This window comes from Gobio gobio (assembly GCF_949357685.1).
Source record: "Gobio gobio genome assembly, chromosome: 20".
NCBI classification, from domain to species: domain Eukaryota; kingdom Metazoa; phylum Chordata; class Actinopteri; order Cypriniformes; family Gobionidae; genus Gobio; species Gobio gobio.
In genome coordinates this window covers 13,686,883-13,711,873 of record NC_137113.1, presented here as the reverse complement: position 1 = coordinate 13,711,873, position 24,991 = coordinate 13,686,883, and the positions used below count along the sequence as shown (strand labels likewise).

At 39.2% G+C, this 24,991-nt stretch overlaps 2 protein-coding genes across 2 annotated transcripts in view; both read left to right on the top strand.

The window, feature by feature from the left end:
* Positions 1–3,646, top strand: part of btbd17a (BTB (POZ) domain containing 17a) — a 10,122-nt gene extending 6,476 nt beyond the window's left edge. Inside the window, exon 3 of the mRNA XM_079801452.1 lies at positions 1–3,646. This exon is cut by the window's left edge and continues 209 nt beyond it. Within this exon, the coding sequence (XP_079657578.1) occupies positions 1–878 (878 nt within the window). The 3' untranslated portion in view covers positions 879–3,646.
* The window catches only part of map2k6 (mitogen-activated protein kinase kinase 6), a 42,222-nt gene continuing 20,550 nt past the window's right edge, over positions 3,320–24,991 (top strand). The window contains exon 1 of the mRNA XM_079801453.1: positions 3,320–5,140. Within this exon, the coding sequence (XP_079657579.1) occupies positions 5,053–5,140 (88 nt within the window). The 5' untranslated portion in view covers positions 3,320–5,052. The remainder of the gene's footprint in view (positions 5,141–24,991) is intronic.

Genomic DNA, 24,991 nt, shown 5'->3' with positions numbered 1-24,991 from the left:
TCCAGTTTTTGTCGTGGAATCTGTCATCGGTGCTTCAGAGTGCAGAATGGCCGTCGGTTAGTGTTGAATTGCTAATGACCCTCCTGCAGCGCTCAGATTTAGTATTGAAGAACGAGCTGGAACTGTTTGAGGCGCTTGAAATCTGGATCACCCAGAATGACGTGGATAGCCTGACAGCGGAGAACGCCCTTCGACTGGTGCGCTACGCAATGATCCCTCCACGCGAATTATTTCGCTTGCAGCGACAGTCGCCGATCATGACGCGCTACCACGAGTCGGTGCGCAATCTTCTCTACCTGTCGTACCAGTTCCATTCGGCTTCACCCCTTCAGCTGGCCAAGTTCTTCGACGTGAACTGCAGCCTCTTCGTGCCCCGCAACTATCTCTCCTCCATGTGGGGCTCTCAGTGGATCATAAGCAACCCGGCACGGGACGACCGCAGCACCAGTTTCCAGACCCAGTTGGGTCCGAGCGGATTTGACTCCAGTAAGCGGGTGACGTGGAACGCCCTGTTCTCGCCCCGCTGGCTCCCTCTCAGCATGCGGGCCATGTACACCGAGCAGGGCGCCATGCAGCCACCCCGGCCCGATGGAGGAAGTGGAATCGCCCGGCCTCGTATCATCATCACACCTGCTACTTCCAGCGCAGATTTTGCAGGGGTTAACTTCCAAAAGACTGTGCTCATCTTTACAAAGCAGAAGGGCAAGCTTGTGGTGCAGCATATCTTCAGTTTCCACCAAAGCACAGAGGAGGTGGGGGACTTTCTGGCTGACGTGGACCTGCAGTATCGCACATCCGAGTACCTGGTGGATGGATCGCTGTACTTGCACATCATTGTAAAGCCTATTTACCAGACTCTCATAGCAAGCAAGAAATAATGTAACAGGCACGTGGAAGTAGGATTCACATGCATGATTTAGAAGGTCTATACTTTTTTGATGCAGGGAAGAAAACATTTAGTGTGATTAAGACTAATGAAGTGCATCTCCACTGTCCTTATAATGTATTATAAGTTAGGGGTTTACTCCGGAAGGTTTACTAATGAAAAATGCAAGTCCAAATGTACGAGTTTAAGGGGACAGTTCACACAAAAAGTCATTTTTTACTCACCCTTATGTCATTCCAGATCTGTTTGACTTTCTTTCTCCCATGTAATACAAAAGGAAACGTTTTGAAGAATGTTAACGCTGCTCTCATGAGCCGCATTTCTACCGAAGGAACATTCCCCAGGAACTAGGGACTATGGGGTGGTACTCTGTGTTTCGACCGCAGGGATCAGGGTCTAAATGAAGTTCAGAGTAAAAATGTCCCCCTCAGAAAGTACTTTTTCAAAGTTCAGGAACTTTCGGGGGTGGGAGTTGGCCGAACATGCTGATTGGTTGAGTCCATGCAGCATTTTATTTCAACCACCATTTTTAAAAGCCTGTTGTGGTACAGTAAGAGTTGTTTGATATTCAAATCAACAATGGAGTTTAAAAAATATGTTTAAGCTTAAATTTTATTACGCTTTATTAAGCTCACCAGACTAATTTGCCTAAATGATCGAAATTACCCGGAACAATTTGACCCAGGAACTTTTTCCCCCCAGACCTGTTGCTGTCTGCGTTTCCATTAACCCACAATTCAGTTCGGCAATGCATGATGTCACCCATTCAAAGTAAATGAGAAGCGTTGCCGCCGACACCCAATGTGAATGCAGCATTACTGCATGCACCACAACAGACTGAAAAAAAATGGTGGTTGAATTAAAATGCTGCATGAACTCAACCAATCAGCATGTTCAGCACCCAAGTCCCACCCCCGAAAGTTCCTGAACTTTGAAAAAGTACTACCTTAGCCCCGTTTCCACCGATATTAACCGGAACAATTTGTACCAGGAACTTTTTCCCCAAGACCTGCTACTGTCTGCGTTTCTGCTGCGGTCTAAAGTACCGTGAAGATTAGACAAATTCGTCTGGAGACGTGGGACTGCGCGCGACTGAGAATCAAGCAGCGCTGCTTTTGCTCGTTATGTATTGATTTACTAAAGAGGTAATTAACAAAATGGCGTAAAAGAGACGAGCACTGATACTAAAGCGTATTCTGAAAGCTCGTAAAGCTAGATTTAAAATAAGACATGTTATCAGCTATTATGGATAAAAGACTTTTAAAAATGGCCGTTGAAATAAAATGCTGCGTGAGCTCAACCAATCAGCATGTTCAGCACCCAAGTCCCACCCCCGAAAGTTCCTGAACTTTGAAAAAGTACTACCTTAGCCCCGTTTCCACCGATATTAACCGGAACAATTTGTACCAGGAACTTTTTCCCCAAGACCTGCTACTGTCTGCGTTTCTGCTGCGGTCTAAAGTACCGTGAAGATTAGACAAATTCGTCTGGAGACGTGGGACTGCGCGCGACTGAGAATCAAGCAGCGCTGCTTTTGCTCGTTATGTATTGATTTACTAAAGAGGTAATTAACAAAATGGCGTAAAAGAGACGAGCACTGATACTAAAGCGTATTCTGAAAGCTCGTAAAGCTAGATTTAAAATAAGACATGTTATCAGCTATTATGGATAAAAGACTTTTAAAAATGGCCGTTGAAATAAAATGCTGCGTGAGCTCAACCAATCAGCATGTTCAGAGCCCAAGTCCCACTGGGGAGGGGGAGATTTTTACCCGGAACTTCATTTAGACCTTGGTTCCTACGGTCGAAACATACAGAGTACCACCCAAAGTTCCTAGTTCCTTGGGAAAGTTCCTGAGGTGGAAATGCGGCTCTAGTGAGAGGGGGACATTTTTACTCTGAACTTCATTTAGACCCTGGTCCCTGCGGTCGAAACACACCAAGTACCACCCAAAGACCATAGTTCCTGCGGTGGAAACGCAGCTAAAGTTCCTAGGATAAAAGCTCCTGGGCAAAAATTGTTCCAGGTAATTCCGGTGGGAACGCGGCTTTATACAATGACAGTGAAAATGGACAAAGAGAAAATTGTACCTTGAAAATCTTGATTGTCAGCTGTGATTGATCACTGGCATTGTATGGCGAAGAGCAGCTTGTAAATTCTTATGAATATCTCCTTTTGCATTCCATGAAAGAAAGGAAATAAAAAGTGGTCAATTACAGCATTTCGATTTTTGACAAAATTACTACTTTAATATTGGCTGTAACATACACTTTGTCCCAAATATTATTCATATCGCAGGTATTTTTCCAACTCAACTAGGCAGAAACCTTAAATCATGCATGTATAATCATGTATGTATAATCAACACAATGTCCTTTGTCCAAACTGGACTCATTGGTCAAAGAAAGACAAAGTAAACAAAATCTAAATCAGATTGTTTTATTCAGCGTTACATATATTGTAAATAATATTATTATAATTTTGCCAAAATAACAAAATTATTCTTAATATTTAAAGTTCCAAGGTGCTACTGTAAATATGAGAAATATCACATCTCTTTCAAACCTGTATTGTCTTGAAATGTCACACACTTGTGCAAGTTATATAGTAAATTCTTAGTTAGTTGTATTTCTGTATTATCTCTATGCCCACACTAATATTTTTGTTAAATATTATGTTTCCTTGCATGTTGGGATCTGTGTATGTTTAGTAGCTTCACTCTCCTGTGCAGACCACACAATAAAATAATTATGCTTACACAAAGTTTGAGTCCATCATTGATTTTGAGAGTAAAAGAAAGAAGACAAAGACTTCAGAAACATGGTCATGGTATTCAGTTCTTAAGAGGACACGATTTATTGTTTAAGTGCACTTATCTGCAGAGATGTACGCCTATAAAAGGACATTCTCAAGTACCAGCGATCACTGTAGTCCTTTTCCGAGCGAAACGATTCTTTTTACTGAATCAACAATGATTCATTTAGTTCGATTGACATAGGAATGACTCGAATGAGTCGGTTCGTTTAAGCGAATCAAAACCACTTGTGAATCAGGAGCGGTTATAAATGAATATGCCATTAATATGTCACGTCCGACTGGAAATTAACCAATATATATTTTTTGTTAAATCACGCGAATATAGCAGACTTCAATAGTTAGCCTACTGACTCATAGTTTTGTTTGTTGTAGCCTAATCAGTGATATTTTATATAAATATTAAAGTGATCAATAATTAAAATGTTACCACAATGAATGGCAAAAGAACTGTATAACATTGATTTCTAATGAGTTCGTTTATTGAATCAACAACGATTAAGTTCGATTCGCAAAAGAATAATGAGTCGGTTCTTTTAAGTGAATCAAAATCACAATATGAATTAGAAGCGGTTATAAATTAATCAGTAAGAACGTCATGTCCAACTGGAAATGAATGGATTTTTTTTTTTAAATCGCGCGAAACATATAGCCAACTAAAATAATTACTGGCTGGTTGTTCATAGTTTTGTTTGTTGTAATCAGTTATATTTTATATAAATGTGTAATTAATTAATTATTAAATGTCCCCACAATTAATGGCATAAGAACTGTGTATTTTAAAAATATTTATTGTGGCGATTGTTCTAGTAACCAACAAAAAGTAACTGAAACTGTGAAAAAAAAAATCAGAATAGGAACAAGAATTTCTGATTAATTATTTACGAATTAGCCTACACTTGCATTATTTAATTCCTCAAGCACTTCACGCCCTGCTTATCTGTCTGACTCTGAAAGAGCATATCTGTCTGTTAGCCTGAAAGAGTCACATAGCATCTGGCCCGCTCCTCCTTTTTCCCCGGCGCACAGCAATTACGTGCAAACTACCAGTCCCATGATCCCCGGCGTCGTCAGGCAGGAAGAACGTGTGTTAGCAGGGGCTCACACTGACTGATCCAAGTTAGGAGCTTTCAGCTGCTGGCCTTGGCCCATCATGTAAGTGCCTGCCGAGGTTTCTTTGCAGAGCGGTTGCAGAAATCTCCCCGTTTTCGTTGCGTGCAATTGAAAGGGCAGCCTTTGCACGGAGAACAAGTTACCCGACGCCCAAAGGCTCCGAGTGCATGAAGATCGGGGCTTGTATTTTGCACCTTTGTTGCAAGCAAGCCCGCTTGAAGCCTCACTGCGAGGGATAGATGGAAGGAGGGAGCGACAAGGAAGGCAAAGTCTTTTGTGCTTCCCCTTCCCCCAACCCAAAAGGGGAGATGTCCGGGCCAAAAGGAGGTAGGTACTTTTTTTTACTCAAGCGATCCGTGCAAAACCTCGGAAATGCAGTCAGCGTTGCATGGCTTGCAAAGTGCACGGCTGCAGCTTCATCGTAGCCAATGCATTAAAAGTTTGATGGCTCGCGAGGGGCAGTTGCAACGCACGTTTTAATGATCTGCCCTTTTGCAGGTTTTCTGGCAAGGCGATGCTCCCCTTAGACACTCGCACGGGCGCTATTTGCATTCTTGTTCAACCACGATTGTTAAAAGAAACGCCTTCTTTCCGCGTTGAGGAACTGCCTAGCCAGCAATGCAAAAGTGATTGTGCAATGGCAACGCTGTCCGCACCCGACTTATTCACGCGCACGAGGCGATTTTCTCTCGAACAATGTTCGATTGTGACGTCACGGCGGCCCCAGCTTCGTTCTGCAGATTAGATTCGTTAGTACAACTTCTGTCGCTGATGCATGCGAGGTGCATTAGGTAACACGAAACTTTGGCCGACGGTTGCGTGTGCAAGTGCAATGGGGAAACGGGGACCTGACAGCCTGCTTGCATGCCATGTCGAGCATGCAACAATTTTTATTAGTTGCGCGTAATGGAAAAATGATTCGGACGCTCTGTCATACAAGCTTTGTTCCAGCAGTAATGCATAGGTAGAGGCTGCAAAAATAAGGAGCTAAATATAGTTTTGTTGCTGCAATCGGTTTAAGGAACAGGGTTCAGATGTGCTACACAAGTCTCCATGCAAAAATAATCTCAAACCCTCGAGCAAAAAAGAGTGCTTCCTATCTCGTACACTATGCAAGATTACTTGCTTATTACTTGATGTTTAGCGACAGACAGTGTAATAAAATTCACAAAATTTTTTTCGTTGTATGCATATTTGTTGCATGCATTTTTCATGTTTGCCACTTATACTGCATGCATCAGACTAAGCTCTTAAAATGACCCACCAAGTTTTGTGGCAGTCAACTATTGTTAAGCTTGTCTAGCAACTTCTGAAAATGATAGGCTTATGGAAATATTTGTATTATGCAATTGTCGTCATTTGGTCAAAGAAATGGCATGCAAAAGTCGATTGCTCTTTCCAAAATTCCAAGCCGAATGAATGTGTAACAAAAATCTGTAATACATAGCACTCTAATATACTGGTGCATGATTTAGACTTTTCTGCTGTCTACATTTTGAAATGTGCTCTTTGTTTTAAGGCAGAAAAAAGTATAATAATAATAATTTTGAAACAAACACCGGTTTCCCAGCACTACATGCTCAGACCCCTTAATTACACTCCATGGAGTCTTGGGAACATATCTAATATCCCTGCTCTTTCACAGAAGCGCTGTATAGAGCCTGTGTGTGAGGTTTCTCGCTCCTTGGGCCGAATTGACGTAGCACAAGCCCAAATTAAAGCTACGGCTGGCAGCTGTTATACCGGGTCCATTCTGATCCATGCATTGACCGCAGTCGAGAGCGCAGGAGCATTTAAATTCTGAGGACAGAACACTCATGCATCACGTATTAGTAGGCGTGGTTCAAGAATGTCATTCTGACGCCCTAATGAGGTGATTTTGGCCCATTGAAGAGCAATAATTGTCTTGTTGTGTAACAGTGACACACCTGAGGAACATTTGAGGAACTAAATCCTTATGAACCAACCCCTTCGTCATGCAAACAAACACAGCTTTACCTGTGCACGAGGAGCAGGAAGGGTTCAGGTAGTGGATTGTTAAGGGCAGTGTTTTAAGGAGTAACTAGTTAGGAGGTACTAAAAAATAAATATTTTGTATGGAGACTCTTTAAAAGGTCTTTCCAAACCTGTATGAAAATGTTGACTTTCATTGTATGGACACAAATGTTTTTCTTTCATGTTCCACAGATGGAAAAAGAATGTTCAGTTATTTTTAATGAACTCTCCCTGAAATGCAATTGACGTTTGATGGGAAAAAAGTTGCTTCTTATAAAGTGCAGATTGCTTGTCAATTTCCTTCCATGCATCTGCATTGCATGCTTTATCATTTTGTTATGTAGGATACGTGACACTAGATTGCTGTTTTTGTGTGCAAATACCTTAAAAGTGCATAGCTCAGAAGGAAAACTGAAAGTCTGATTGCAAAGCTGATTTGAAACAAACAATACTTTTAAGGGGATGCACGTGGGTGGAAGCAATTTTTTGGAAGAGCAGTCCCGAATATGTCAGTGGGGGTCTATCTTGTGCTTGTTGGGCTTTGGTTCATTGCGTTTGCACTGGCGCACACAGTGAATCGCTGTCCCCTCCATGCAACCCGGCCTTCTGCTATGCAGCGTGTTGTCGTCATGTGCAATTGTCAGGTTTGTCATGCTAATAGACCACAGAGATACTAAATCCCCTATTTGCGACAGCTCAATTGTTGGTGACCGTCCGGCCTTGCTGTGTTGTTTTGATGCAATAGTATGAGGATTGTTTCAAGCATAGTTTAGCTGACCCCCCCCCCAGACCTTTCACCTTACGGCTGTGTGTGTGTGGAGAGCATGGCCTTGCCCCGTCCCTCTCCAGAATGCTTTTGCATTAGTGCATGTATATGCATGCATGCATGCTGCAGTTCAGGGCATGGAATCCCGACAGAAGACTTGCATGCAAATCACAGCCTGCAAGTTGGCAGGTTTGCATCCCAGTCTCTATACATTGCATGCGTTTTATAAGCAGCTAAGCTGTGTTTAAAGGGGTAATGTCAAGCCTGGGAGTGTCCTACTGCTGAATCGCTTGGGAGTGACCAGTATGATGACTCTATTGGCTCTCTGGGAGGCCCTGTCTAGAGGCCCCTCTCTGTCTGTCGTTTTGTTTTGTTGTTCTCTCTCGCTCTCTCTCTCTCGCTCTCACTCGGCTGTGGGATGTGAGCTATGCTGGGTCGCAAGAACTGCATTCTGACATTGATCCATCTTATTGCAGACTTCTGAATAATTGACCACTTTTAGGGTTTTCTCTTGAAGGCAGCCAGGGTGTCTCTTACCATAGCATTACCAACAGTGTTGCTTTCCAAGAAAGGACTGCCTTTAGCTTATTGTGATCAGGCTGTGAAATGCATTTCTAAAAAAAGATGATGTCTACCTCATATGGGGAGAATAGTATACTTATGTTTTAAAGCAATCCAAAATTGATTTATTATTTAGATGGATGTCTTTATGAAACAATTTTATCTGTATATTATAATCCTTTTTTTTTTTGCAAAAAAAAAAAAATGTAAGTAATTACTTGTTTTTTTTTCAGCATAATGTGATTAAAAAAAATCTGATGTTGATACATTCTTTGTTTATTTACATAATAATTATAATAGGGATGGGTATTGACACAAATTTCACGATTTCATTCGATTTCCATTCACAAGCTTTCGATTACGATTTTGATTCAATATCGATTATTGTGGATCTATATCAGATACAGTACATGGCAAATTTTCTTGAGGAATAAATTCTTAACTAATGCTGTAAACTATGACAGGGTTCAGATGTGCTACACAAGTCTCCATGCAAAAATAATCTCAAACCCTCGAGCAAAAAAGAGTGCTTCCTATCTCGTACACTATGCAAGATTACTTGCTTATTACTTGATGTTTAGCGACAGACAGTGTAATAAAATTCACAAAATTGTACATATTCTAAAACTACTAATTACTTGTTTTTTTTTTTCAGCATAATGTTATTAAAAAAAATCTGATGTTGATACATTCTTTGTTTATTTACATAATAATTATAATAGGGATGGGTATTGACACAAATTTCACGATTTCATTCGATTTCCATTCACAAGCTTTCGATTACGATTTTGATTCAATATCGATTATTGTGGATCTATATCAGATACAGTACATGGCAAATTTTCTTGAGGAATAAATTCTGAACTAATGCTGTAAACTATGACATGGTAGTCATTAACTGATTTAAATACAAACATAAATTACACTCAATGATGTTTTTTTATAATAATGTCATAATACTAACTTTACAATTACATAATCATATTTCTACTCCAATTTTTTTCTTTGAAATATAAACATTTAAATGGTGGCAATCATAACTTGATGGATTTATTCAAATATGCATTGATATTGAAGAACATAAAAAATAGCCTATGTAATGTGGTGCATATATTTATCAAAATGTTCTAGAGTTCTATCATGTCTAAAGTTTTGTCTAGCTGACTAATGAGTTTATGGACATTAGGGATGGCTCAATGCCATGATTTTTGCATCGGTACGGTACCACAATCTAATACCGAAGTACCGATATTAAGTCGATACCATACAGGGTCTGAATTTTTGGCATGGGTATTGCGCATCATTTTTGGGGTTAGGGATGAAACGATTACCGGTTTCACGATAAACCACGATAAAATGTAGTGACGGTTAGTAATATCGTATAAAATTTAATTATCATTAAAACCGCGTGTGATTATCACGATTTTAAAACTCGCGGTAAATCTTGTCCAGTCAGCGTCAGTCTGGCTGCAGCGCTGTTTTCTGAATGAGAAGATATGGCAGAAGGCAGTGACAGCACCGGGAGATTTTTCAGATATCTAAAAGGACCAAATCTGAGGCGTTGTCATATTTTGGCTTTTACAAAAGTCCTGAGGGAAACTTAATCGAAGATGGTCACCCTGTCTGCAGAACATGCAAGAATAAAGTCGCTGTAATAGGGGGAACACTTCAAAACTACGAACGCAAGGCAAGTGGACTTTGACCTCAATACCAAAACTACGTCTGGGAAATAATAACGTGAAGCGAACGAACAAGTTCAGACAAGACTAGGGTGACATTTAAGGGATAATAAACAGGGTTTGCCATTAACAACCGCCATTTGCGGGTGTAAGTTAATGTTATATCGGCTGCACACTAGCCACTCTGCTGTTGAACTTATTATAGTCTTCTCAAAATCCATCTGTTATAATCGCGTTGCGCATTATAACCACTCACACGTGTTTATATTGAGTTTATGAATGCAATGTCTCATAATCAGAGGCGTTCAGATTATCCGGAATTTTGTTCAGAGCGCGCGCCGCTCACACGCTGAAATCTACACTAAAAGCAGATGTGTGTGTGATGTACGCAAGAGATTCACTCACATACAGTGGATGACTGTTTTTATTCTATTTCAGCAGCGAAAATAGTTTCAAACAAACACCGCAGAACCACAGCGCGTCTGATGTGACTGGCATAAAGTTGGTGAATTTAGGGACCGTCTCTAAAGTTACACACAACATTGGTAACGTTATACACGTTTGAAACTTTAATAGCATTTGAAGAGAATGAAAGTCATAAAACTGGCTGTAAAGTGATCATCTAGGTGTCAGGTATGATGCAGACATTTTGATATTTAATAAAATAAACTGTCAAATCATATGGAAATATGGATATGCATAATTTCTCTAGGATACTGTTTGGGCTTTTACACAAAACATGCTAGATTTAAATGCATCATTGTTGAATACTGATGAGAATATTGCTTGAGAATATATTTACAGAGATAATATTAGAGATTATATTTACGATAAATTATTGTTATTTATGCGTTGATATTGACGACGGCCATTATAAGGAAGAAAATCCCACAGAATCTTGCTTAAAAAAGTGCATAGAGTTGCTTTAGTTTGTTTGTTGATTTTCAAATATAAAACTTGAACAAAACCGTGATAATATTGATAACCGTGATAATTTGGGTCACTATAATCGTGATGTTAAATTTCCATACCGTTTCATCCCTATTTGGGGTATTTGAAGCGGGAAATTACCACAAATGTTTATTATTAAATTAATCAACAAAGATTATCACATCAAATCAGGCATTTGGAAACTTTCTTGTGAGAAGTAATTTCAGCAATACTGCACGTCTCCCTTCTCTAGCTCTCAAAATGTGCAAATTGCTTCTGGCTTCAAAAAACATTGCACCTGCACTATAAAAGCAATCTGCGCGCTCAGATTCAACACTTTCGCTGTCGTTTCGGGAGAGCTGACGGAAATCACTTGCCCACGTCTTTTTAAACCTTGCCAATTTGAACATGCAAGCGATTTTATAGCATTTCGTAACTCTTTGAGAGAGTTTTCTTTGCGCTCATACCAACAACAAACACACAAGCCTAAAGGGCTGGCGCATTCCAAATTAAATTGTTTTTCCTTAGTCAAATACACAAAATTATGTAAAAATGTCCATCTTTTAGTGAGTAGTCACATAGACAGTTGGTTATGTATTTCGCGAATGTAAATAGTGCAATAGTATGCATGCAAATATTATGAAATCTAAACTTCAATGGTTGAAATCGAACGCTGGAGATTTCGTTATATTTAAACGATACGATCTTATGTATGTGCGTTGATCAGTGTTAAAAGAAAATAATTGTTTTAATTATGCACTCACCTGTCGATCTCTTAATCTCTTGTACAAGACAGGAATGGCAAGTGACAGATGCTTGGCAAGGTTTGATGGTTCTTCAGCAATTTTATAAGCAAACTAATTCCGAATTTCACGTCTACTCTCTTTATTAATAATTCCACTGCTGTATTCATTTTGTTCTATGTTGCCACATTTGCCGGTTTCACGTCAGTTTGGGTAGCGCACCTAGTGGTGAACTTCGGAACAGCTGAGCATATACCGAAATGAGCAAAATCATGATATTGTACTGTTTGAAATAGGGATGGCTCGATACCACAATTTTGGCTTCGGTACGGTACCACAATCTAATACCGAAGTACCGATATTAAATCGATACCATACAGGGTCTGAATTTTGGCGCGGGTATTGCGCATAATCTTACTCACTCTCGCAGGTTTGAGGTTTATAAAGCGGGAAATTAACGCAAATGTTTATTATTAAATGAATCAACAAAGATGATCAAATCAGTCATCTGGAAACTTCTTTTGCAAAGTAATTTCAGCAATACACTAGGGCTGTGCAATTAATCGAATTTCGATTTCGATTTTGCCTCCCAACGATCACCAAAATAGTACAATCGAGAAAAAACGATTATTTTGCCATGTTCAGTTTTGCAAGAACACTCTTATTTTGTCTTGCGTTCTGAATGAAACGCGCACGCGTTCATCCGCCCCTCCCGAAGCCACAAATCTCTCTCAGGTCGTGAGACTCGTGTGCATATCATCCGCTGGAATTTAAAAACTCGGCGCGAGTAAAGATGGCAGAAGGAGGGCAGTTACAGCAGCGTTTGGTGAGCAAAAAAGGCAAAACCAACTCCGTTGTCTGGGAACAGTTTGGCTTTGAGGAATCATACGACGAGCAGAAACATGCTACATGCAAGATTTTCTACATGGTAGTGGCTGCAACGCAAGGGAACATCACGAATTTGTTTAACCACTTGAAAATTAAACACAGAGTGACCTGTGACAATCTAATAAAGAAACAAAAACTGACGAGAGCAGGGGTGCCGTGTAAACGTCCTTTTTTCCCCTCATATTTCTCAAATAATTCTCTCTTTGTAAACTTTGTTCAATGCATGCGAGTGCTGCCGTATGTTTGAATATGACCAGTCGTTTTCGCTGTCATCACCCGGGTTTAGTGCCAGAAGACGCGAATGAGAAGCCGCGCGCGCTGTGAGAAAATGTATCTCTGTGCGCTCATCCGAGAGCGCGCACACGTCTCTCAGCGCGCAAATATTGAGTTCTCTTTTAAGTCTTGCTCTTGAACGGACAAACTCACACAAAGCGTATGTCAACATGTCCATCTTGATGAGTATCCTAGCAGACATAGTCTGTATATGCCTTAAGTGAACTTTATACAGTCGATAAAGACGACGCATATCCGATCCGGATTGAATAGCTTTTGTAAGTTTAATAGGATTCATCTTTAATTTATGCACTCAAATATGCAATGTTATTTTACATTTGATACATTTCTGTACCTGAAAACTAATGTTAGACGTACCTGAAAAGCATAGCCGAACCATATTGTTGATCTTATTTATTTGTGGTTATCATTTTTACGTGAATACTTTTATACTTTGATTTGAATATGTTATATTATTTATTTTAATAGTTCAAAAAGTACAACAAATTTTACAATTTCAATTGAATTGTTGAAAGGTGTATTTTTAATAAATACAACACATTCCCAAAGTCATGTGAAATAATTGTTACATAATCGTGATTTCAATATTGACCAAAATAATCGTGATTATGATTTTTTCCATAATCGAGCAGCCCTACAATACACCCTTCTCTAGCTCTCAAAATGAGCAAATTGCTTCTAGCTTCAAAAGACATCACACATGCACTATAAAAGCAGTCTGCGCGCTCCGATTCAAAACTTATGCTTTCGTTTCGGGACAGCTGACGGAAATCACTGCCCACGTCTTTTTAAATCTTGCCAATTTGAACATGCGAGCGATTTTATAGCATTCCGTAATACATGGGATGGGAGCTAAGAGAGAGTTTTCTTTGCGCTCATACCAACAACAAACACACAAGCCTAAAGAGCTCGTGCATTCCAAATTAAGTTGTTTTTCCTTAGTCAAATACACACAAAATTGTCAAATTTCAATCTTTAGTGAGTAGTCACATAAACAAAGTTGGTTATGTCTTATGCGAATATAGTGCAATAGTATGCGTGCAAATATTATGAAATCTAAACGTCATTGGTTGAAACGAACGCTGGAGATTTTATTATATTTAAACGATATGATCTAATGTATGTATGTGCGTTGATTAGTGTTAAAAGAAAATAAATGTCTAAATTAGATCGTTTGATTTATGCACTCACCTGTCAATCTCTTAATGTCTTGTACAAGTCAGGATGGGCAAGTGGCAGATGCTTGGCGAGGTTTGATGGTTCTTCAGCAGTTTTATAAGCAAAATAATTCCAAATTTCACTTCTACTTCTCTCTTTATTAACTCCTTTTGTGCGTGTTGAGTGATGCTGCGTCCCAATTCGCCTACTTATACTGCGTTGTAAAAGTATGTACTTTTTGTGTAGCAGAAGAGTATGCAAACTTTGGGACATACTACTTCTTCATCTTTAACAGACTCTGTTGCTTAGTTACGTGCGTCCCGTCACCGTTTAAACGGCCCTGTCAATCATCGTCACAGTTCAAATCCTCCACATTCAATTTAATTTCCTACCATATCGGAGAGAAATGTAGCCGCACGTTGATCTGCCATTATTGGGTCTTTAATGCAGAGACTCCTCTCATGTGTTTGCAAAGTTAATGGGCAAACATATCATTACAAAAGTTCACAATGCTGCTGAAGGTGAAATATAATGTGGCTAACATTGAATAAATATCTTTTCGTCAGGTTAAATACTGATAATTGCTCAAACCCCTTTATCTAATCCTCTCTACTTAACCGTCAGACTCGCGTAACCGTCATGTTTGTGTTTTTTTTTTAAACACTTTTTATCCGCGTTTGTAGTCCTAATCGAATCCTCGTCCTTCTCGCAATGGGTTGTGGGCAATATCAGCCGTTAGTGCGCATCGATCTGCACTTCGAATTATGACCGGAAATAGTAGACCATCCGGGAATCTCTGGAAAACTCTTTTCAACATACTACGATTTGGGACATACTAATAATTTTTTCAAATACTATTTAGTACGGATAGTATGCGAATTGGGACGCAGCGTGAGATTCAACTGCTGTATTCATTTTGTTCTATGTTGCCACATTTGTCGGTTTCGCGTCAGTTTGGGTAGCGCTCTGCCACCTAGCGGTGAACTTCGGAACAGCAGCATATACCGAAATGAGCAAAATCTTGATATCGTACCGTTTGAAATAAAATACATACCGGTATTTTCCCAGTACCGGTATACTACGCAACCCTAGATTGAAATAAAATATATACCTGTATTTTCCCAGTACCGGTATACCGCGCATCCCTAATAGACACTGAATGGTTTTTCTGAGGTAAATGTGACTTTGTTCACAAGCTGCTTTATTGATGTCTTTCCACGGTAGAAACACTGATTGAGCGATTACATGTGACGTGATATAAATTTCAGTGCGTTGTACTTATCTTTTAACATACCTTGACATGCATTCATGTTTATTTCATGCTGTAAGAGGTATTAAAGCAGAAGAGATGATCAGTTCACGTGTGCTCAGCGCTGCCGCTTCTTTTGAGCTGAGCTGCGGTTCTGTGATCTGTCACACCAATTAAACAGTGCCAAAACAGTATTTTTTTATTTTTAAATTTCATAATAAAATGTAACAAAGCACAAAGATTGCGTATTATTTAGGGGTGTAACGATTCGTTTTAACAACGATACGATTCGTATCACGATTTGAGGTTGTCGATACGATTCAAGGATGATATTGGTTAATTTAGAACGATACGATCCGAAACGATTTAGTGACTTGAAATCGATTCAGTAACTTTTTAGCCAAAACTTGTATGACTGAAATAAATATCTGGATACTGGTCAGTGCAGGTGAAGTTTCCTAGATTCCTTTTGTTTCTTGTAAGGGAATCCGGTATATCAATTAATTATGGATATAAACAAACAAGTAAACAACAATTAATGGCAAATGCATTAATTTTATTTGAATAAAGTGCAACCAACAGTTTAGGTTGAATTAACAGGAAGTTAACCTTTTCTGCTCTCATTTTCAATATTCAATACATATTCAATAAAAGCACAGTAAGTGCAACCAACATTTCAACAGTTGGTTAACCTGCTACTTCTGCTTTTGTTTTCCAACATAAAAATATTACAATATTAATATCAAAAATAAAGTGCAACTAACTTCTCTACAGGTTTAATTAATAGTAGGTGTACCTGTTACTTTTGCTGTTGTTTTTCAACATTAAAATAATACAAATACAATATTAATATCAAAAATAAAGTGCAACCAACATTTCTTCAGATTGAATAAACTGGCCTGCTACTACTCTCAGTTTAATAAACAAACAATATTTAACAAAAGATAAAATGTAACCAACTACTCTTCAATGACTCTACAGATTTCTTTTTCAAAAATATCACCATGATCTGACAGCAGAACACTTCTCTGTGCGTTCACTATGTCGCCAGCAGTACTAAAACTCGCTCTGCTGGTACACTGGTGCCAGGAATGCACAGGTAACAAGCAAGGGTTGAAAGGCCAGGTAGCTCTTTCTCCTAGTGGCTTGATAATTTCTCGCTCGTTGGCTTCTCCTCTGCCATCCGCCATGCTATGTTTTGTTTTCTCAAGCCCCGTTCACACCGCCAGCAACACGCAGAGACAAAGCGACACGATCCCATTCATTTCAATGAGCGCTGCTGCTGGTGCGTTGCGATGATGTCACAGATAGGCAGACTGAATCGAGTAACGTTTAATGCTGCGTTCACACCAAACGCGAATTGAGCGTCTGGCGCGAGTGATTTCAATGTTAAGTCAATGGAAAGGCGCGTTGACGCGCGTCTGGAGGTCCCGCGGCGCGGGAGGCGCGTTACGCGCGGCGCGAAGGACGCGAATCCGCCTCATTCGCGCGTCCAGTTCGCGCGAATGGCGCGAATTGAGCGTCTTGCGCGATACGCGCGTTACACGCGAATGGTGCTTTTGTGCATTCACGCGTTTGAAGCGAATTCGCGTCTGACGCCCGAGTTGAAAAATTTGAACTTTGGCGTCAATTCGCGCCGCGTTAACCAATCAGGAGCCTGCTCGCTGCTGTCACGTGGTAAAGTGACGTGTATGAGAAACCCTGCATAAATTAAAAACAGTACTATTGTGTCACAAAATGTAGTTTTAAGACGTTTTCAGGTGGGAATGTTGTTGTTTAAAGCTCAAATCTGTGGTTTATTTATAAAGAGAGCGCCTATTTTAAAAAAATAATCTTGTGTTTTTGGAGTTGTGAGATCCAGGCTATCACCGGGCAATCACTGCTCATAACCCCAGCGAAGGCAGCCTTTCCTCGGCCAGTCCTTCTGGCGTCTGCCGCTGGCTCTGATGTCCTGTAGTGGTTCGTCTTGTGTGGATCTAACGGGCGATCTTTGCTCTCATGAATATATAATTTGTTGTCTGCCAAATCGTTTTGACTGAGGGCAAAGAGAAGTTTCATAACTTTATATTTTAAGGATATTTAAACATACATGCAGTGAAGATAATGTAGGAGTTGCCTGGACCACATTTGTGTGGCTATTAATGCTTAATATATATGTTTAATGAAAAGAGGCAGAGTGGTGTTTTATGACATATTTCTCCTGGAGTGCCTTGAACGCGCGTCAATTTCGCTTCCAGCGCTCGATTTCTACGCGCGTAGGATCATGTGATATTAGTGTTTTGCCATCACAAGAAAACTTTACATTTTAAAATATTTAAAAAATGGGGCGGGAAAAACTAAATCGGGCCCCACTTTATATTAGGTGGCCTTGACTACTATGAACTTGCATAAAAAAATAAGTACAATGTACTTACTGTGTTCAAATTGTATTGCAAAACACCATTGCTGATATTGAGGTGGGATAGGGGTAGTGTCAGGGACAGGTGTGGTGGTATGGGTAAATTTAAGGGTAGGGTTAGGTGTAAGGGAAGTGTCAACTGTGTAATTACAAATGTAACTACAGAAATTAATTACAGATGTAATTACATGCAGGTATTTTTAAAAATGTAAGTACAATGTAAAAACATGTATGTACACTAAGTGCATTGTATCAAATGATTAATTAAAATGTTAGTACATAGTAGTTAAGGCCACCTAATATAAAGTGGGTCCCTAAATTGTAATAGTATTTAACAATATTACTCTTTTTACTGTGTTTTTGATCAAAGCAGCCGTGATGAGATTAAAAAAAATAAAAAAAAACATACATATATTATGGTTAAATTGATTCCTGCTATTTGTTATTGTAGGACTTACAGTCTTGTAGACTAACTTATTTATTTGATTTGTTTGGAATTTGAGGTCTCGTCTATATTTTATAGAGAGTGTGCAAAAATGTCTTGCACTATGAATGAATAAACCGTGTACAGTACCCAGAGAAATGAAGGTCCTGGTGATTATTGTATTGTAGAGAGTGATTACATCATGTATCCTTATTTAAAAAAAGATTTAGTATTTACAGCACCCAAGGGAGGACCCTTCTCTGCAGGGGGCAGTAAATTGCTTTCTGTTGTCATCAAATGAAGCCAAAATGTGTTAGATATTAAGGCAGCCCTTACTTGACCCCACATGCGGTGTAAAACTCTTGCATGCAGAAAATGATAATCTCTTTCTGGAAATGAAATTGTGGTGCAGGTCTCTGTTCAACTGGACTCTTGTGGTTTTATTAAAGCCTTTCAGATTTCATAATAAAGCTTGTAACATTCAATATGCGTTTCTTTATATTGTGGAATGATTTGCTGATTTTAAAATGGTGGCAAGGCATCTATAAAAACCATGGTGAGATTAAGACCTAATATAGTTTTTGTGCTGGTTTCTAATGCCCACATTTGTTGTTAACACATCGGTTTGGTTTTCAAAATGGTGTATGTCACAATCAATTATGCTAAGTGCTGAAGAAAAGATTTTGCATCACAGAGAGCACTTAGTGAGACTGCGGCAGTGTTTCGTGGAAGATGTCAGGGTAGATATTGAGTAACAGGCTGAGGACTCCACCCTCTGGTAGCCCTTTGCCTTGCTCTAATTCTGCCAACCAGATCATGCATCGTGGAATTGAGACACCTCCTAGTATCTTAGTATGCTTGGAGAAGAATATCATCAAGAAACAAAATATTAGTTTCATTCTAGAGTTTAAAGTGGACCTATTATGCTCTTTTACAAAGTCTTGATTTAGTTTTTTGGGTCTACTAGAAAAGTTTTTCATGCTTGAATGTTCAAACCCCCCACACTTTTTCACATATTTACATTATTGCAGCACCTCTTTTCCCAGTCTGTCAGTAACACTGCTTAGTTCCTGTCTCTCTGAAGCCCCTCCTTCCGACCAGTGCAATGTGCTCTGATTGGTTGACTGTATTATAATGTTATGAAATTTGTTTGGGAAATGTCATGGCCCTTACTACAACCGCGAGTTTTAACACCCTTCTAACGCAACTCAACCAGGCCTCACTCCCTTTTTTTGTGAATGCCTTGGGCGGGAATTATTTAAATGAGAAATATTGTGACGTGTACTTTCCCTGAAGAAAACTCAAGACACTACAATGGAGGCATTTCAGGGAGTTCAGAAACAGTGCTGCTTAGTGATACAGAGAATAAATCCCCTTGAGTGGATGTCGTGCTTTGTATCCTTGCAGACCTTTCATACTGAAACCGCAACTTTAAACATAAAAAATGTAAAAGAGCATAAAGATCCTCTTTAACTCTTTCCTCACCATTGACGGAATATTCCGCCATTTATGAGATAACATCAACAAATGGACCTGCAAAAATAACTTTTCAATCAGGTTGGCCAATATTGCTCTGTTGAGCTGGTCTTCTGTCCCAAGCTGCGTCCATCTGGTTGATGCATATGCACACTTTCGTTCAGACAAGTGTCTTGTAGTGCACAAGTGTAATGCCGATGTGTTTGCTGTTAGGACAAACTGTTTTGTTAAAAGGAATTACCTCCTTGACTTTGAATTTGTAACATTTACAGTAATATATCAGTAAAAAGTTATGCACTGTGGAAAACATCTCTCAACAAGCAGTCTCTCAGAGCTCACACAGCAACCGCACAAAGCTGTGTGATCTACGTTAAAGCATTTAGTAGTGCTCCCAATTTAGCTTGTGCACTTTCCATTCCAGCTCGCTCTGTGGTCCCTGCCATTCAAATGCATATTTTACATAGAAATGTGTTTTTACATTGTTTTTCAGTACTGGAAAAGAAAGTTGAGGTTTTCAGTGCTGCAGCACACATCCAAAAAAATCAATTGAACTGATTGAATGAATGAAATGCTTTGATTTATTTTCTTTTTTAACAGCTTTTAGTTGTTTACTAAATAGAAATGTATACACACTACCGCTCAGAAGAGTTTTTAAAGTCTCACCAATGCTGCATTTATTTGATTAAAATACAGTAAAAACAATAATATTCTGAAATATTATTAGAATTTAAAATAACATTTTTTAATATATTTTTTAATTTAAAGTATAATTTATTTGAAATATAATTTTAGATTTTTTTATAATTGAATAGAAAAAAAGTTATTTAAAAAAAAATATATTTTTTTACATTATAAATGTTTTTGTCACTTTTGATCAATTTAAAGCACCCTAGCTGAATATAATTTTTATTGACCCATAACTTTTGTCAAAAGTACTATGGTACCAAGAAGTCAGTACTGAATATTTTATTTAAATTTTATTTTTTTATGTGATGATACCAGCATTTCTGCAGTACCGGTAATACTGTCCTGCTTTAATGTGCTCTTGTGTGTTTCTGTATAAGTGCTCTGTTAAGGTTTCTATTTACACGTTTTTAAAGCATTGATCATTGAACGCAGTGGCCAATCAGAGGTGTATAAGTTAATCAATATCCGTTAATCACAACACTGCTCAAAACGTTTTTACATTACCGACAAAGTAAACATGATTTCAATTAAAGATTCATTATTCAGTGTGACTTTTCGCAGGAGTGTGTATCTCAGTGAGCAGGCGCTGAATGTAGCCTAAATGATTGACAGTTTCAGTAATTATAAAGGGAGCGCTTTTTTTTAACCCATTTACTATTTGAATAAAGTTTTGTTTTTCATGCTGCTCCTTACACTGCAGAGTTTCTGGATTTGCAATTAACTTCCGATTAATTGATTTTGTTAATATATTCGGCCATGCTGCATCAAAGACCTTGTGTGTTTGTTTTTTTTCTCGTATTTAAGTGCGTGATAGAATCCGAAACTGCAGTGATTGAAGGTGATATAACCATAGCAACAGACAGGAAAACAACAATCCGATAAGGTGTGTCAAAATAGATGTGCATGAAGTTTAAGAGTGTAAATGCAAACCAATAGACCTGCCACTTGTTCTATAATGTGAATGTGTTCCTTAATTTAATCTAAATACTAGTTTTTCACTTGATCTTTTTATAAACAATGTTTGCTTAAAAATTGGAAGGCTACATGCTATTTAAATATCATTTAGTTATAATTATCATAAATAATAAACTCATGTAATTAAATGTTTTATTTTCAAGTAGTAAAATAGTTTCAATTTTTTTTGCTATAGTACTGAAATTGATGCAGAGAAACAATATTTTACTGGTACCCAACTACTGGAATTTTGTACTCTGACAACCCTATTACGGATTATTTTTTCCTTTTATGCAACCTTTTAAAGGGGCCATATGTAGAATTCAGAAAACCTTGTTATTAGCGAGGCTGGTGGCCGTTAAGTGAACTGCAGCCAGCAATATATGTTTGCACAAGCTTGGTAATTCGGCACTCTAGTAAAGTCACATCACGTTTATTTATATAGCACTTTATACAATAGATTGCCAGTGTCTCGTTTTATCAGAAGTACAACTTCATTTTCTACTGTAAAGCAGCTCACCAGTAGAGGTGTGAACCTACACTGGTCTCACGGTTCGATTACGATTATCGTGCCATCGATTCGGTTCAATTTGATATCACGATGCATCACAATGCATTGCACTGCATCCTCATGTATACAATTTTGTCAGTCAGTTATATGAACTGAACCTTTAATTTTACCTGCTCAAAGAAAACACGCTTCTTGAATGTATCAAACAAAACTCAAGTCTGGGCACAGAAGACAACAGGAGCATTTAGAACAAATAGAAAATACTAAGAGCCACTTTAGGAGATGGTCTGCGCTCGATACAGTCAAAACTAAAGTCTAAATGCATCTGGTTGTTGAAACCACATATGTAAATTTTACTCCTCGCAACAATGCTAAAAAAATTAACGTGTGAGCGTGTTATGGGCTATATGACAGCCAAATATGACAGCGCTACTGAATCACGCATGATTTGACCAGTGCTGTTGCCGCGCGCTCTCATATTCCTTTGATGCGGCTCAATGATGATAAATAAAATGCCGCTCATATTTGTTGTTTTCGGTGACGTGAACTCCAATAAATAAATAATTTAGATAAATCAGATAGCTTTGATTTACACACAGCGCGTGTGTTCTCCAGGTTATGCTTACCAGGTTATTCATAAAAGCCGAAATGTGCCCAGATGTCGTCTTTTTAAAGTAGTTGGAGCATTTTAATTACTCGCGTCTCGCCTCCCTCTGCCATTGTATGCTACCGCGACAAAGCACGTACGTGACAAATAATTAATGTACTGAAAAGAATCAGTACATTAGAATTAGTGCTGGCCGGTATGACCAAAAATGTATATCACGGTATTTTTCTAAATTATATCGGTTTCACGGTATATGACGGTATTTTTTCCCCTATGCATGACAGGGTGTTAATCACATTTTCTACTGATTGAGAGAGGAAATACTGCAGGAGATTGACTAGAATGTCCTGTTTTACTGTCATGACGAGTGAATATTGTAGAAAAATTCCACAGTTGAGTTAATAGGTCTACAGGTTAACAAAATGATGCTGTGGAGAGACAACAAACAATAAAACACAGACCTGCAACACGTTTAGAATCATACTTACAGACACCTGTCCTGAATATTAAAAGTTGAGTTGAGGGCACCTTAAGCATTTTAAAAATCTAACCCTCTATAACAACAAACTGCCAAAACGAGGAGAAATGAGGATATTAGCAATACATTTAACAGGACTCTCGGAACGAATGACACACATCAGTTTAACACAGAAAGAATAAAGCAGTTACTTTTTGGCCCATTCTTCTTTGAATTGTCAGTTTCTTTATTAACTTACATCGTCTTTTGAATAATTCATCGTGTCAGCGCGTTCGTGATCAGACATAGGTTATCAGTGTAATCAGTGCATACATTTCATTTTAATAAGACGTGATGAAATATGCGCGCATACACACTTCTGGTTCATGTCTAGAGCACTAGAGTTTTTGAAATATGTCCATAAAAATTTTAAACGCATTCGCTCCGGTCTATATCAGTGCTATATGATCCATGTGGTGAGCGTTGTTAAACTCATCGCGTCGCTCCGTGCAGAAACCGCGCTCTCTCGCGCGCCGCGTGTAGTTTGAATTCTCAACAATAATCAAGGGCTGAATCCGACATAGCTCCCATAACCTCAAATATAGCATTATTTGGAGGGCACAGAGCTTTGTAGTGGTGTGCGAAACCTTAGTGGACGTTATTGAGTGCACTCATTCTATCCCATTGCACCGCAATAACGAGTGTACAGCCGATGTACACACAACGGTTGTCCGACTTCACGCACGTTTTCATTCACTCCTTCAAATAAAGTGATAACGTAGGGAATAGTGAATGAGAGTATAGGATACAGCCATAGGCTGTGCTTTAATGCGATCTCAACTGTGCTCTGACTGCTCTTACTACAGTGCATCAATGAAATGGGTCCCCTCTCAAACAATGACGCGCTGCGCCGCGTTCCGAACGTTGTTTAAGCGACATATACCGGTATTGCGGTATCATCAAAATTCATATCATAAAGAAAATTAATACCGGTATTCGATATGAACCGGTATACCGCCCAGCACTAATTAGAATCAGTTATGGTCTATTACTGAACCGATACCGAATCGTTCTCGTCTGCATCGCGATGGATCGAAGAAACGATTAATTTCGACACTTCTACTCACCAGTGTGTTCATGTTTTCACTCTTGGATGTCTGAATCTGACATCTATGGACTCAACAGAACAAATTAACCAGAAAAGATTTCGACGTCACACCATTTTACGTAATCACCATGGACCAATGGCAGTACAAAGTTGTTTACCAGCCGGAAAGTTCACTTTGGCAAGCTGTTTCGAACTCCCAAAACAAGCTCCAAACGATTGGCGTCACATCAGTTCTTTGATTTCATTTGAAATATATTGGGGCCTTTTCATATAGCCCCTTTAGCATGAACACACTGAAGAGCTCTCTTAATCTGCTGGCCATTATCTACCTCTGAAGATGACCTGTCATTCCTGGATTGTCTCTGTCAGGACAGCAGTAGAGGATGCAGTGACGACATTTGTTCTAAAGCAGGAACCCAAAGGGTCTGCCATCTTTGGAAGTATAGAGTATCTTACAAACTGCCAGTGCGGTCAGAGGGGCCAAACAGCCGGCAGCCCAAGAGAAGTTATTTTCATCTCTCTCTTTCTAATTCACCGGCCCTCCTCCGGGTCCCTGAAATTCCAGTAAAACCCTTGGGATTGTTGGAATTCTGTCTGTGAGTGGGATAGTGAAGGACTAGAACTGGTTGACTTGGGTTTGCAGACAACCAGTCAAAGCAAGCTACATCAAGAGGTTCTCAGAGGTCAGTCAAGTTCATTTTACACCGTAGTAGGGAAACACTGCAGCAATTGTCCCCGATTCGCATTGCTAACAGTCACCTGAGGCCAGACCCTGAAGGACTTGCCAGAAATTGGCAATGATGGTTCTATGCCAAACCCTCTGTGTTGCAAACGACACTATGAATTAGGCATTTGATTTATTCAAATGTGTTTTGAAGATTTCTATGCAGGCATGTCGGACATACTTGGACATAGTCTTAGCCTCAGACGTCACGCCCACGGACAGTTGGCTGACAGCCTGATGCATATGGCACACATATTTGGAAGTACTTTAGGAGTTTCGTAGTCATCATCTGAGTGGTTGAATTCTACAGGATGTCCGGGAGATGGGTCGCGTTCTTCAACGGTCCTCCTGGAAACAAATGCCATGAGGCCAAACCCCCGTGTTGAAGAAGAACGCTGTTGTGTTTACTGTGACAATGTAAGCTTGCCAGGATCAACTAAATGCTGAATTTTTAAAAGTATGTGAAGTTCGTGGCTCTATTGTTGTAGTAAACTTGCACAACATTCTTGAATGGATAATTTATAGACACATGCCGATCTGTTATCGCAGGGACATCGACTTTACATTTT